The sequence below is a fragment of the Triturus cristatus genome, chromosome 4_1, assembly GCF_964204655.1.
Source record: "Triturus cristatus chromosome 4_1, aTriCri1.1, whole genome shotgun sequence".
NCBI classification, from domain to species: domain Eukaryota; kingdom Metazoa; phylum Chordata; class Amphibia; order Caudata; family Salamandridae; genus Triturus; species Triturus cristatus.
This window is the reverse complement of record NC_140585.1, coordinates 1,344,405,592-1,344,419,814: the sequence shown is the minus strand read 5'-3', so window position 1 is coordinate 1,344,419,814 and position 14,223 is coordinate 1,344,405,592. Positions and strand designations below refer to the sequence as shown.

The 14,223-nt window shown below is 46.8% G+C and overlaps 1 protein-coding gene across 5 annotated transcripts in view; it reads left to right on the top strand.

Moving 5' to 3' along the window:
- The window catches only part of LOC146856651 (zinc finger protein 540-like), a 330,854-nt gene that overhangs the window by 75,757 nt on the left and 240,874 nt on the right, over positions 1-14,223 (top strand). For 4 of the 5 annotated variants that reach the window (XR_014981542.1, XM_085654832.1, XM_085654833.1 and 1 more), the window contains exon 3: positions 2,660-2,764. Coding sequence is in view for 3 of the 5 variants with exons in the window: in XM_085654832.1 (XP_085510958.1) it covers positions 2,660-2,764 (105 nt within the window). In the remaining 2 variants the exon portion in view is untranslated. Of the gene's footprint in view, positions 1-2,659; positions 2,765-14,223 lie in introns of those variants that run through there. The other variant, XM_085654831.1, reaches the window with a different exon arrangement.

Here is a 14,223-nt window from a genome sequence, read left to right as displayed (position 1 = left end):
CTCACGGCTGCTCGGTATTTGCCTTTGCACATCTTCATTTACTCTGGAAGTATTATCCTCTTTCAAAAGTTAATTACTGTATATTTTACAGTCTATACGGTGCCGTTGGAAATAGTTTAATAGTTTACCTTCCATCCTGCTGTATGGGCTGTGAGAACTTTTAAATCAACCTTTATAGAATGCATGCAGTGCTTCTATTCTGAGCCAACCTTTCCATAAATTCATGTATTGTATTGGTTACAGCACATGCTTCTGTTCTCTCTGTATGTCTTTGTAAATCTTTACCGGTTACCGCCACTGTTCCCGAATGATCTGTGCGCTCTGCACTTTTATTCACAAACTATGCTTAAATGCTGTGCCATATTTGTGAAATATTCATTTTCAGATTGTATTCAGTATTTACTCTCTGTAGTAAGTTTCAAGTAGCAACTGATTTGAGCGGACCACCTCAGGTCTTTGATGAGCAAGTACAATGAAGTTGTGGTATGAGGTATTTATTTATTTATTTACAACACATTTCTCTTTTATAGGATAGTCACTCCTTTCTTGATTATGTATGTAAGCAAGCATGTGACCCTTGTGGGCCGCACACATAGTTGAAAAGCAGCAGAGTGCTGTACTGGCTCAAAGATAAAGATAAGTTGTGTGATTGAAAAGGTAGCTAGCTTTTAAGAATGAAAGCGGATTGGCATGCCTTAAGCTCTTCCCGAGCTTGAGGCTGTATTGATGGATTAGAGGATGTTCCAGAGCCTACCTGCATGGATGGGAAGGTCTGTTAAGTTGATTGTTCTAATTTGCCCTTCTTTGTTTCTATTCTTGGTGTCTTGCCTGTAGTTGTGCTGAGAACCACCAGTGATGGTGTCCTTGTCAGCCAGATATGCTAGGTGCATAGATTGAGAAGGCCTGTTTCCCTGTTTTTTCTTTTTTGCATTTTTTTCGAGTCTGATGGGGTCCTGGGTGTGCTGAGAACCGCCAGAGATGGTGTGTTTGTCCGTAAGATATGCAGGGTTGCTGGTGGTGATGGCTTTGTAGATGATGATGCTGCTGCTTTGGAGGATGGTTAAGGTCAGCAAGAGGAGCCAATGGAGTGTCATGAGGGTCGGGTTGATGTGGGCATATTTCTTCAGGCCCCGGGTGGGATGTACCACAGCTTGTAGGATGCCTTTAAGGAGAGTCAGTGTGGCGTCTGAAAGGCTGCGGAGCAGGTCCCCACCCAGTTTCAAGAGTACAAGGGTTTAAACAGCAGTTTTGAATTCTAGGAGGAATGGTTTCACTTACTAGATAGTTTTTTTTGGTTGCAGTTTTCTATAGCGCAAACTCGACCAAAAGGTATCAGAGCGCTTTACATGAGAACCAGTTGCATTACAGATGAACACATTCATTTTTTTTTTAGGCACAGGGGTATTACGTGATTTGCCCAGGATGACTAAGGCTCCAGCCAGACTCTAACTTGGTTTCCCAGCTTCAAGGCTGGCTGCTCTAGCCCTTAAGCCACATTGATACCCGGTCATCTTGGTTTCTTCGCAGCGTATTCTTTGTGACTGAAGTCGGTGCCCAGGGTGTATCGAGTGACTTGGCATTGTAGAAAGTTTGGGTTGGAATCCATCTAGGGTCGTCTGTGAGCCAAGGTTAGAAATTCAAAATCAGATTTCTTTATTCGGCACAGAAAATGGACATGAAAAGGTTCATTAAAAAAATCACATAAAATCATACACAAAATATAAATCAGCTTAAAAGACGACAATAGAAAAATTCATCAAATACACTAGACATATTTCTTGTTTCCCCAAAATCAGTATAGCCATCTTATTGCACCTAGCCATGCATCAACTTTAGAGCCCTCGTCAGTAGATAGCCTGCACCAGCCCATTTCTCCTGTAAGTGCTGCCTAAAACAGAACCAACTACTAACCATGAAAGTGGGGAAAGGATGTGGTGGTACAGCCAGAGCTGCCGACTTCAAAGCTGGGGAACCAGGTTTGAATCTCAGCTCAAAATCCAATGATTCTGGGAAAATAGCCTAAATCTCTCGTGCCATAAATGTCCTTAACTGGTGCTCATAAAAAGCGCTGGGGTTGATAATTAAGTGCCAGGGCTGAGCACTGGAAACCACTGTCTCAAATTAAGCACTGTTCATGACTGCTTTGAGAAATGCGCAAACACTTAAACCGACATCATGACCATTTAAAGGTTGAAGGAAAAACACAGCATCCCTGCACTTATGTAAACTTAGTGATATGAAAATAGGCTCAATAAATAAGATAAAAAAAGTTTCATAAAATTGGCAAAAGAGCATAAAGTGCATTATGGTCTGGCCAGATGATCCATCACAGGGACAAACTAGAACCTGTGACCCCGAGGAGCCACCAGCACCTGTGAAATTCAGAAGCTGTACCACGAGGCGGTACTGAAACAAAACAATAAAGATCTCTCCCACAGAGAGAGTGGGATTGCAAAATAGAGAACTGGCTTCACAGGTAAATACAGGGTATGATACTCCTTAACAGTGCTTTTACTATACTCAATTTGTTGTTATTTACAATGGTAATAGCTTAAACTCTCACAAATGCGAGACCTATTGCATTGCAAATGCTTGTTGTGTATTGTCACTACTTGAGGGTATTGTTCATTACATTAGATCTGTTTTAATTTCTCAACAGGTCCTCTCATTGCCACCTCTATCTTTGCATTAAGAGCTGAAGAAAAAGAACCACCATTGGGGAGTCATGATTATTTAACACGGCACAGCGCTCATCATTTTTCAAGTGAGTGACAACTTTCTCCTCATCACTCCTACTCCATCTCATCCCTTCTGTTCCACCCCACATCCCTCCTTTCTCCCACTTCTCTCACCCTGCATGATATTCCTGCATCCAACAACCTTTTTCCTGATCCTCAATTCCAACAGCGTCCCCCCTCAGTCTTCTCCTCCATTCAGCACTCCTCATCCTTCCTTCAGCATCCTCATTCTCTATCCACTTACTCCACTACCTCATTCCTCATCCTCCCCCTCACGTCTTATCTTTTCCCTTCCACCACTTCCTCCCCACTCATCCCACAATCCCTCCTCCCCCTCCTCCCCTGGTGCCTTCTCTTCCCTCAATCTGTACAACACACCTCTCTACTCCTCCTTATTCCTCCTCCCTCCACCCTTATCCCACATCCTTTCCCCTTTTTCTTCCTCCAGCCTTGTCCCACACATCATATCTCACATCCCTTTCCCCTTCCCACCTCAGTTATTCCCTATCCCTTTTCGTCCTCCCACATCCCATATGCCACTCCCTTCTCCACTCATATCCGTCTTCCTCCACCAACTCCCTCCTTCTCCCTAATCACCTATCCTACTTCCTACTACCCTCTTCCTCCTCTCCATCCTCCCTCATCCCATCTCCTCTCCTATGTCTCATCCAGCATCTCTTATCACTCTCCTCCTGCATCCCTCACCCTCCATTCTCTTCCACCCCTCATCCTAAATCCTCCTCCTGCTCGCCCCTCACATCCTATAGCCCTCTCCATCCTTTCCCCACACCATTCATCCCATATCCTCCTTCATCCCACCTCCTCGAATACAACTCATCCAGTGTCCCTTATAACTGTACTTCCTTCTAAAATCCCTCACTTCACATCCTCCTTCTCCTCCAACACTAAACACACAACCTCCTTCTCACCCCACATTCTCTTTCCCTAATCCTTACTGAACCTCTGTCATCATCATTTATCGCAAATTAACATCCCACGTCCTCATCCCACATGAAATCTTACTTCCCTCATTCTCATCACACATTCTCCACCACCCCCACAACGTCCTCCATCCAGATCTGCCCCATCACATCTTCCTCATCCTTTTTCTCAAGCATCCCTTATTATCCATATCCTGCTCTATCCCTCATTGTACATTGTCCCCCTCTTTCATACCACTCCCTCTGCCTCCTCCATCACACACATTGTTTCTTCCTCCTAGCTCATCCTTTATCCCTCATTTCAAATACCCCTTCTCATCATCCCTCTTCCTACTACTCCTTCCTCCATTACCCATCCCTGTTCCTCCTCCTCATCCCACATCTCTCTTGCTCTCTCTCTCTCCTTTTCACCCCTTCTTATCATACATCCCTCTGCTGGTTACAACCCTCAAATTATATGGGTCACCATCTGAAATTCCCTAACTCCCAAAAGAAAACTGAGATTTTCTTTTCTTTAAAAAGATCACTCAACACTTTTCCCACGGACTTATTCTTCAGTATGTAAGAAATGTTAAGAGTCACAGAATCTCTCATTTGAGGTGATATGTATTGAGCCGCCCCGTATCCCTAGATGAGTATGCACACACAGTAGTTGGTATTTTCCAATATATATTTATTATACACCATTAACTACAATGTGCAATTGAATGATATTAAATACTATAAAATATTCAAAAGGTATTGTATAAATCATAGCAAAGATTAGATTAGCCTCTATCATATTTCATTATACCTTTCTATCCTATCCTATTAATCTACAACTTAGGGGGAGTTTGTTAACGTCCAGGGATGCCCTGGTGACTGATGCCTCAGTCTCCGACTCATTTGTCTCTTCCTCGATTCCACAGAACTTACCACAGAGAATGCATATAGGAGAGTATGATGGAACATGCACCTTTACAATTTTGACTAAACTATCACGCAAAATACCTGTAGGCATACCTGAATGTTGTCCGCAGCCTTTGCCTCTACCCTAACTACAAGACCTTCTGCAAATTCTTCCCCACCTTTCCGTGTAAAATTACTTTAAGGTACCGAAGGGAGATGCGTTGGGTATTCTTGGAAATGTAGCAACAGTCATCCTCCAAGATGTCTGACATTTATGGCGAACAGGACCTGCAAGGCATCATAGAGCACAAGATAAGTCCCCCCCTCGGATCCCAGCAGCCCAGCTCCTGCCCAACACAATCCTGAGACATTTTAGAGTACCTCTGAAGAAGATGATCAAGATGTTGAGAATTTTGTGTTGACACCAGTAGGGCCCTGCATAACAAGATATTAATGGACATGGAAATTATTCTGGCAATGATCCACAGCATCAACCCTGAGCAGGTCCGTCACGACAGGCACTTTGCCCATTCGGTCCTACAGGACTTTTTAATCAAAAATTGGCTTCGCAGACCCACCTCCGAGGAGCAATTGCTTGCATATCTATTCTAAGGTAAGGAACGTGTGGCTGGACGTCTCTATCAGATGATTAAGTTACTTACATTTGGTAATGGTTTATCTGGTAGAGACTATCTGGCTGCAGAGTCCTTACTGACCATCCCATCCTCCCCGCTCTGAGAGCCGATTGTATTATAAGGAGCACCCTTCTCAGGACCTTAGTTTTCCACACCAGTGGCCAGTTCTCATTGTGACTCCACACTCCTGCCATGGAAAGTCATGAAAGTAACTTACATAGCGCACCAGGGTGGTGTCTTTACAGGTATCACACACATCACTTCCGGTGTGGACGACACCACCTCCCGGCGTGCAGGGGTACTGCTAAAAAATCTTCCGGATCCAGACCATTGCCTGGGGATATTCTAATGGAAGGATTTTGTGGTTAGACAGAGTCTCTATCAGATAAGGCATGTTTGAAGGTAAGTGACTTATTCAGTATTGCCTGTGTCCCCACACCAATGGGGGCAAAGTCATCTACTCACCGTACTTTCTTATCTCAAAGAAGGATGGTTCCCTCCAGCCTATCTGGAACCTGAGTCCTCTTAACTAGTATATCGTGTTTGAACACAATCCTGCGGAATGTCACCCTGTTGCTCCACCAAGGGTACTTCATGACATCATTAGGCATCAAGAATGCATAGTTCCACATGCCTATCCACCCCTCACGCCACCAATTCACAATTCTACCTGTTGAATTCACAACAACACCAAGCGTTTTCACGAAGTGGCTGGTAGTGCTGAACTTCCCCTACCTCACTGACTGTCTGATCAAGTGCAGCAGCAGGCAAAAATGCCTAAAACACCCTCAGATGGCACTTAAGGCTGCTTAACAACCTATGGTTCACATTAAATACACAAATGTCCCACCTCCAACCCAAACAGATCAGGCCCTTCCTGGTCCCGATATTGATAACCATTTCAGGGAAAACATAACACAACTAGATGAGGATGATGGCATTCAAACAGCAGACGCTTCATTTTCTGTTCACTGTACCGCTAACTGTAAGGACCATAATGAAGCTCTTGGGTACGATGTCATCGTGCATAGCAGTTGTGCCACTTGTCCGATTACACCTGTTCCTACTCCAACAGTGTCTTGCAAGGTTATGGTCAGAAGCCAATTATTATTATTATTATTATTATTATTATTATTATTATAAAGGCGATTTATAAAGTGCACGATTACCGAATAGGGGTCCTGATGCTAACTACTTCTCATAAGAAAGGGCAGGGGCAGAAAGAAATTATTTCACAAAAAGCCAGGTCTTCAAGGACCTTCTGAAGCTTAGCAGATTGTTGATGTTTCTTAGGTGAAAAGGCAATTTATTCCATAGCTTGGCGGCGCCGAAGGAGAAACTACGCTCGCCCCATCTGGCTTTTTTTATTAAGGGGACTGCGATCAATTTAGCTTCAGATGATCGTAGCAAACGCGATGGGGAGTACCATTGTAATTGACTTTTTAAATGGTCCGGCCCCTCACCATGTAACGCTTTAAAAACCAAGCAAAGAGCTTTAAACTGAACCCTGTTCTCAACCGGGAGCCAGTGCAGTTTCTGTGTCACGTTAGAAATGGGAGAAAATTTGGGGGTACCTGTCAGAAGTCTAGCCGCAGCATTTTGAAGCATCTGGAGCTTGTGCAACAGATTTTGCTGTAGATTTAAATAAAGGCTATTACAATAATCCAGCCTGGATAAGACCAAGGCCGTAACCACAGTTTTACGGCAGTCAAGCGGAAGCAGAATCAGGATCTTTTTCAATGTTCTTAGAATGTACCCTGTTTTGGAGGCTACCGCCTTACCCTGGGCAGCCATAGATAGTTTTACATCTACCAGGATCCTCAGGTTTTTAACCTTCTCGACCGGGGTAGGGAGAGCCCCCAGAGAAGGTGGCCACCAGGAGGGCGTCCAAAAATTAGGGTTGTTTCCGAACAGCATCACCTCGGTTTTATCCGAGTTCAACCTCAGGCAATTCCCTGCCATCCATCGTCCTACCTCCGGCATACATGACTGGAAATTGAGATCCAACCCCTTCTCCATACCCGGAAGTAGAGACACCACAATTTGTGTGTCGTCTACGTACGAGGTGATCGCAAACCCGTAACGACTAATGATCGGAGCCAGGGTAGTAACGTATACATTAAAAAGGGTCGGGCTTAACGATGACCCCTGCGGGACGCCGCATGGTAAGGTGTAGGGTTGTGAGTGAAATTTGCCGAGTGCGACTATCTGGCTTCTGTCCGTAAGAAATGAGTTGAGTAACTCCCAGGCTTTCCATTGAACCCCGCATTTCCTTAAACGGTCCATCAAAAGCCCATGATGGACCGTATCGAAAGCGGCAGAGAGATCTAAAAGGATCAGGGCTGCCCTGCCTCCCTGATCCACAGCTGACCTAATTTCCTCCGTGGCTTTAATCAAGGCAGATTCAGTACTGTGCCCTTCCCTGAAGCCGTATTGGGACGGATCAAGCATATGGGACTTCTTTAGAAAGGCGCTGAGTCGCCTATTCATTGCCTTTTCAACCAGCTTAGCAGGGAGAGGCAAGCGAGAAATAGGTCGAAAATTATTCGGATCAAGAGGGTCCAGACTGTTTTTTTTAACAGGGGTAGAATGGAGGCCTTCTTCCATTGTTTTGGAAACTGACCGCCTTCAAACATCCCGTTAAAAATGGGGGTGAGATAACAAGCAATAGGGACAGGGACTATTTTAATAATTTTCAAAGGGCAAGGGTCCAGAGGGGACCCAGATGTTGCATTAGCTAAAAGCTCCAGTGTGTCTTGCATGGTTAATGAATTGAAAACCTCCAAGGTCTCTACCTGCGAAACCGTGTTTCCCCCTTCAGTCACTGTCACCAAGGCATCCTTTATAGGATCACAGAGGCTAGAAAAAATATTGGTGACCTTAGTTTGAAAGAACGAGGCGATCTGTTCGCAGAGCTCCGTACTGGACTGGATAGAGGCTGGCCTAAGAGTTGTCAGATTGGAAACAGTGTGAAAGAGCTCTTTAGAAGAGTTTTTGGCTAACTCTATTTGAGCTGCGTAGTATTTCTGTTTATATGTAAACAAGCTAGCTTTGTATATCAGCTTCTCTTTGTCGAGGTAGCTCTTCCTCCAGTTGCGCTCCAATCGTTCGCATGTGCATTTTTGCAATTTTAACTCCTCCGGGTACCAGGGGGCCGAGGGGAAAACTCTTTTAGGCAAAATAGATTTAGGAGGGGCTAGTTCTTTACAAGCCTGCGAGAGCCATCTCGTGTAAGAGGCAGCTGCCTCCTCCGTTCCACATGATCTAAGGGCAGCAGACGAAGTCAATACCTTAAGCAGGATCTCCGCCTCCACCCTATTCCAAGCTCTTGTTTCAATCTGTTCTAAGGAATCACTACCTTTAGGCTTGTGAATCTTCACATTGAGATTAAACAGAACCCCAGCATGATCTGACCAAACCAAAGGCAGAAGGCCCATGAAGGATAGCCCTGGAAAGTTGGAAAAAACGCCATCCAAGGTGTGACCCGCTTGATGGGAGGGTCCTTTCACATGCTGAGAAAGCTCTGCGGCTTCCATCAAATCCAATAGTCGGGCTGTCTCCGGGTCATCAGCGAGTTCCAAATAACAATTGAAATCTCCAAGAATAGTATAAGAATCGCCCAGAAAGGCATCTTCCAGGAGGTTCCCCAGGGAAGGGAAAAAACGAGAGTCTAGCACCGGGCGGCCTGTATAATAAGGTGCCCTTAAAAGAGTGATGGTGTGTTATACTAAGATTAAAAGAGAGGGCTTCACAAGAGGGCAGATTTACAGATTTAAAGGTCCCCTGAATAGAGTTATGATAAACAATAGCCAGACCACCTCCCTTCCTATTTGGCCTGTTAAGCACCTCGCATTGGAACCCAGGTGGAGTGGCTTTAACTAGATCTGGACCGGACGCTTCGTCCGTCCAGGTTTCCGTAATGAATGCGAGATTGATACCGTTGTCTTCCAACAGATTAGCACATTCAGTACTGTGTTTTACTAGGGACCTGGCGTTAATTAGTATACAGCTAATAGTCTTAACCGAGGCTCCGGCTAGGCGATCAAGGACCTTCTGAGACCTGACCGGTTCAAACAGCAGCTTGGGGAGCATCGTTCTACAATTTAAGCAGGATCCAAAGGGTATGCTATCCCTTACGTCAGCAACCAAACACCCGCAGGTAGCATTCCTTGAGGCACCTCTCAGTCCCAGTAAAGCCTCTCTGGTGTAAACGTGTTTCCCAGAATCTCCTGGTGACTCTGAGCCAGGGGTTTGGGCGCTGAGCGCGACCCGAGCGCAGACGGGCTTGCCTTAGGCGTGCCTTCGGCGCGCCAGCGTTTCTCTAAATAGGCAGGCGTCCGCACACTAGACTGTCACCCTGCAATCCCCTCAAGATGGCTGCCCCCGCCCGCGAGCACCGCTCCGCGAGCCTGCTCAACTCGGGATCCGGCACCAAGGTGAGGAAAGTGTGCCCAAAAACTACATTTGTTTTCTTAAAAACATGCGAGCAGTAACTTAAAAAGTTCTATCAACAAAGTAAACTTTAATTAAAAGTCTCGGGAGGTGCAGACCCTCCCGTGTGCAAAATAGCAAATTCAGTGTAAGCAGCATACAAGAGCGCCAAGTTCAGAGCCCTCGCAAAACCTCTACCAAGAACGCTTCCCTCCTCTCCCGGCTCAAGCCTCAGGAGAAGTAATTGAATCGCAGTTGCGCCAGCGTTTCTCTAAATAGGCAGGCGTCCGCACACTAGACTGTCGCCCTGCAATCCCCTCAAGATGGCTGCCCCCGCCCGCGAGCACCGCTCCACAGAGTCTGCCTGCTCAACTCGGGATCTGGCGCCAAGGTGAGGAAAGTGTGCCCAAAAACTAACAGTTATTTTCTTAAAAACATGCGAGCAGTAAGTTAAAAAGCCCTATCAACAAAGTAAACTTTAATTAAAAGTCTCGGGAAGTGCTGACCCTCCCGTGTGCAGAATAGCAAATTCAGTGTAAGCAGCATATAAGAGCGCCAAGTTCAGAGCCCTCTCAAAACCTCTACCAAGAACGCTTCCCTCCTCTCCCGGCTCAAGCCTCAGGAGAAGCCAATGGTCATTAGAAAGATCTAGTGTTGTTAAAGGCCAGCATTCATCGCTCTCTACAGTTGTGGAAAAACAACCATCTGTTGCTCAGCAGGCCTTGCTTAGACCATCTCCCGCAGGTGGCTATTACCACCGGCATATCACTCACTGAGTGAGGCACACTTCTAGGCAACATTACTGTCCAAGGCACGTTGACTCTCACCATTAGTGTTGACACATCAACTATTCAACACAAATGGGGCCGCTCCCAGGAAAGTGACCGAAACTGCTTAGAAAAAAGTTGTGAGTGTGGACATCTCACAAAAAGTGAAGGACTGCCATCACACACCACCTGGTGTCATGCTTCATCATCGGCAGTCCTCGCCCTCTAAAACTCGGTTTGATAGAGGGCGGGAATACACCTGATGACAGGATTGCACTTCTAAACTAAGTGGGGGCCCGTGAGGAGTGAGGGATATTTTAAAAACATTACAGTTGTCAAATTAATTTTAATAAGAAAGGCGACTGTATGGTATTAAAAAGGTGGACGGTGACGTGGGGAAATGTATTGTCCCCTCACCGTAGTGAATAGGGTCAACATGTTTCTGCCTGGTGTCCCTGAGGGGTACATGGCATTCATCAGGACCTGTAACAAGCGGACTCCGTTCTTACCAACTTCGTGGTGAGAAGGTTCCACTGGGTGGGGTGACCTTTGTCACTCTCCACTTCAGAGGGCTCACAATCAGCCTGTAAGAAAAAGGAAAAAATACAAGAGAACCATAAACAGTAGGCTCGGTCACTTAAATAACTTAATTCAGGACTACAATCACAAGAATTAACGTGCGTGGCTCTATGTGTGTGACAAGTGACAATCATCTGTGCACACACGATAAAAATGAGAGATGTAATCTCTCATACCTTACCCAAGAGCCTCAATCTACGAGCACCATGGGAGGAGAAATGGAGGGAAGGCCCCTTTAGTCAGACTCTGTAGGGTTAGAAAACAAATAACAAAAGTAGCCATGGTTAACATATACATCAAATATATATGAACAAGGTCTGCTTGTTGTAGCAAGCGTAACTGCATTCACACCACACTTCCCATGCACACCCTTACTGCATCAAGGTGCGCCTTCCGCCGTAGCACCTAACTGTGTCCGCCTCTCCTCCCCGACGATAACTAAACTGGGAGAGGTCAGGTTTTAAATAGTAGTCCTAATTGAATTAGTGGCAGGAAAACGGCATGATTGTTATTATTTGCCTCTGTGAGAAGTTGGCCTGGTATATGATGTTCACTAGTTAAAGTGACCACCTTGTACCATGCCAAGCAACCCTTATGGTGTGGTTGTAAGTCAACCTTTTCGGACTAGCTGCCCTAGTGGTAGCGTAGGCTAAGCAGTCTTTGAGGCTAAAATCGTTAAAGCGTGTTAAGCAGGCTGTTTTACCAACTGTAACCCCCCTTTATACCAATGAAAGGACACCACACAGATATATATTGAAAATATATATGTATTTATTTCTCAAAGTATCCCCTAGACTCTTCATGAGCAAAGGAGCACAAATCGTTAAACAAGAATACGTTAGAATACACAGAAGTTGCACTTTATATGGATAGGCCCTGGTGGCCACTCGAACCATATACTAAAATAGTGGTATAAGTACCACGAACAGAAAAGGGAAAAGGCCTAGGGCCTCTAGAATCGCTGGGCCTACAAGGAGCTAACTTTAGTTAGTGACCAGGAGGTCCACGGGTTGCGTGTGCAGAGCAAATAGTCACACGCGGGCTCCCATAGGTTTTCAATGGGTGCGTAAAAGTTACAAAGTTACTGCAAAAAGGATCTTCCGGATGGACTATGAACTCAAGATTGGAAACAGACACTAGAGATGATACTCTACACTTGGGCACCGGAGTGCCAGCTTTACCTCACCCACAGGAAGCGGGTGCATAGGTCTCGAAGTGCGTCGGGTTTCTTCTATCTGTTCAATGGGGCCTGTAGACAAAGATGCTGCAGGCGGTCGGTCCGGAAGGGATGCGGTGGATCCAAGGGTGGATCGAAGTTGTAGAAGACCTGTAAGCAGAGGGGACAGTGTTCACAGTCACTAGCCAGTGACCAGCGTGGCACCAGGTGGGTACCAGGCGATGTCGGGTGCAAACAGGAGGAAAGGTGCAGCTTGTCTCTGCAGCCACGTGGTCCCTGAAGGTCGACGACGTCCAGGAGTCGGGTCACGAGCTGTCCCACGCAGGCTCTCGCTGTCGGCGGTGTCGGCGACTTGGTCGAAGCAGACAAGCCTTGGCAGAAGCAATTGTTGTGGAAAACGAAATAAGCTGATGGTTCTGACCGGCAAGGTCAGAGGGATTGCTCCTTTGGAGGGGAGCAAGGGCCAGTCTGGAGCAACCAGACCAGCGGTGTAGTTCTTGAAGTTCGTCGCCAAGATGGCCACTAGCCAACGGGCCAGCAACCGGTTAGGCGCGTCGAGTGGCAAAATGCAGGGGGGCCCCACGCAGATCGTGGAGATGCTGGAGGGCTCACCTTTGGTGCAGATGCTGCTCGGGTGTTGGGCTTCTCAGGACCCAAAGCACAACTTGGAGGGAGCCTCGGTTGTCGCGCTTACAGCTTGTCGTGGTCTTTTCAAGATGGCTGGCTCCACGTGTCTCGGTGCCTCCACGGGTTCCTTCTTTTCAGGGACTGTGGATCGGGCGGTGAGAGGTCTGGAGGTCCAGGTCTTGTCAGTCTCTGGGCTCGGGCTCCGGCGGGAGGCGGCGGCAAAGCAGACGTTGATTCGCTGGATGGTGCTTGCGTTAGCAAGGTGGTCACTCCCTGACCACAGGGGAGATTTCCTTCAGTCCTCTGTGCGGCAGAGCGTCGAAGTTCCCGTCTTCTTCTTGTAGTAAAGTTGATTCCAGGATGTCTGAAGTCTTAGGACACAGCTCCTACCTTTAAGCGGATTCTAGGGGCCGGACTACCTGCTAGGTCCCTCCCTAAGGGTGGGACCAGGAAGGGGGGTGGTTACACCCCCAATCCTTTGTCCAGCTCGCCCCAGGCCCGGGACTGGTGTGCCCCAGGACCGGTTGGAACTGGCATATGCACCGAGGCTCCTTGTGAGCCTCAGGCATGTCTGGTTTCTTTCAAGCCCTACCTGACCAATACACAAAATCCTGTCTGGGGTGGTGCACGCACCTCCCCTGGCAGGAAACCCTTTGTCCACACCTCCCAAGCTGGAAGGACTCCCAGCAGCAGGAGGGCAGACTTGTGTCTGTGGTGGCAGCATCCATTTTGTGGAGCTGAGGCTATGTCTGATTTTACCCGGGTTTCAGGTACTGTACATGTCGTGCCCCTCTAGAAGGGTGGAATGCTAACCCCGTCGCCAGAGTTGGCGAGGGGTTAGTATTCCAATTCGTATGACACCTTACTCGACATGTTTTGATAAAGCCAAACCAAAGATAGCATTTAACCGCGAGGTTCATAATGCACTTAAGAGTATATGGTATGACGATATCTGGAAACAGTAGAAGGAAGTGGTTCCGACCACTGCAGACAGGCTCAGCTCATGCCAGAGCACCATCTCACATGGAACCAAGCACTCTGCCTTCAGGATTGTTAAGGCCTGCCATAGGAGTGACTTATAGGTTAACATGTGTCCCATTTAAGGTTAGGTATAGGTTTACTACACCTAAGTAAGAGGTGGTTACACCAACTTACCCCAGCTGAGTGATCAGCCAGTTGTGTCAAATTTGTTAGGCCAGGCCAGGGGTGGCACAATACATGCTTCAGCCCCTGGTAGGCCTTAGATACACCAATGCCCTGGGTACCTAGTGTACACTGATACAGGGGCTCACAGGGTGATCCACTTCCAATTGGTTATGCACCTAGGGTGCATAGTGTAAATTTAGTAGAGAGAACAGCAGGCTGGGGGTCTGATTGGCAGGCCCACAGCCTCCGTATGTCAAAAACCAGTGAAGCAAAAAGCAAAAATTTGGGGTGACC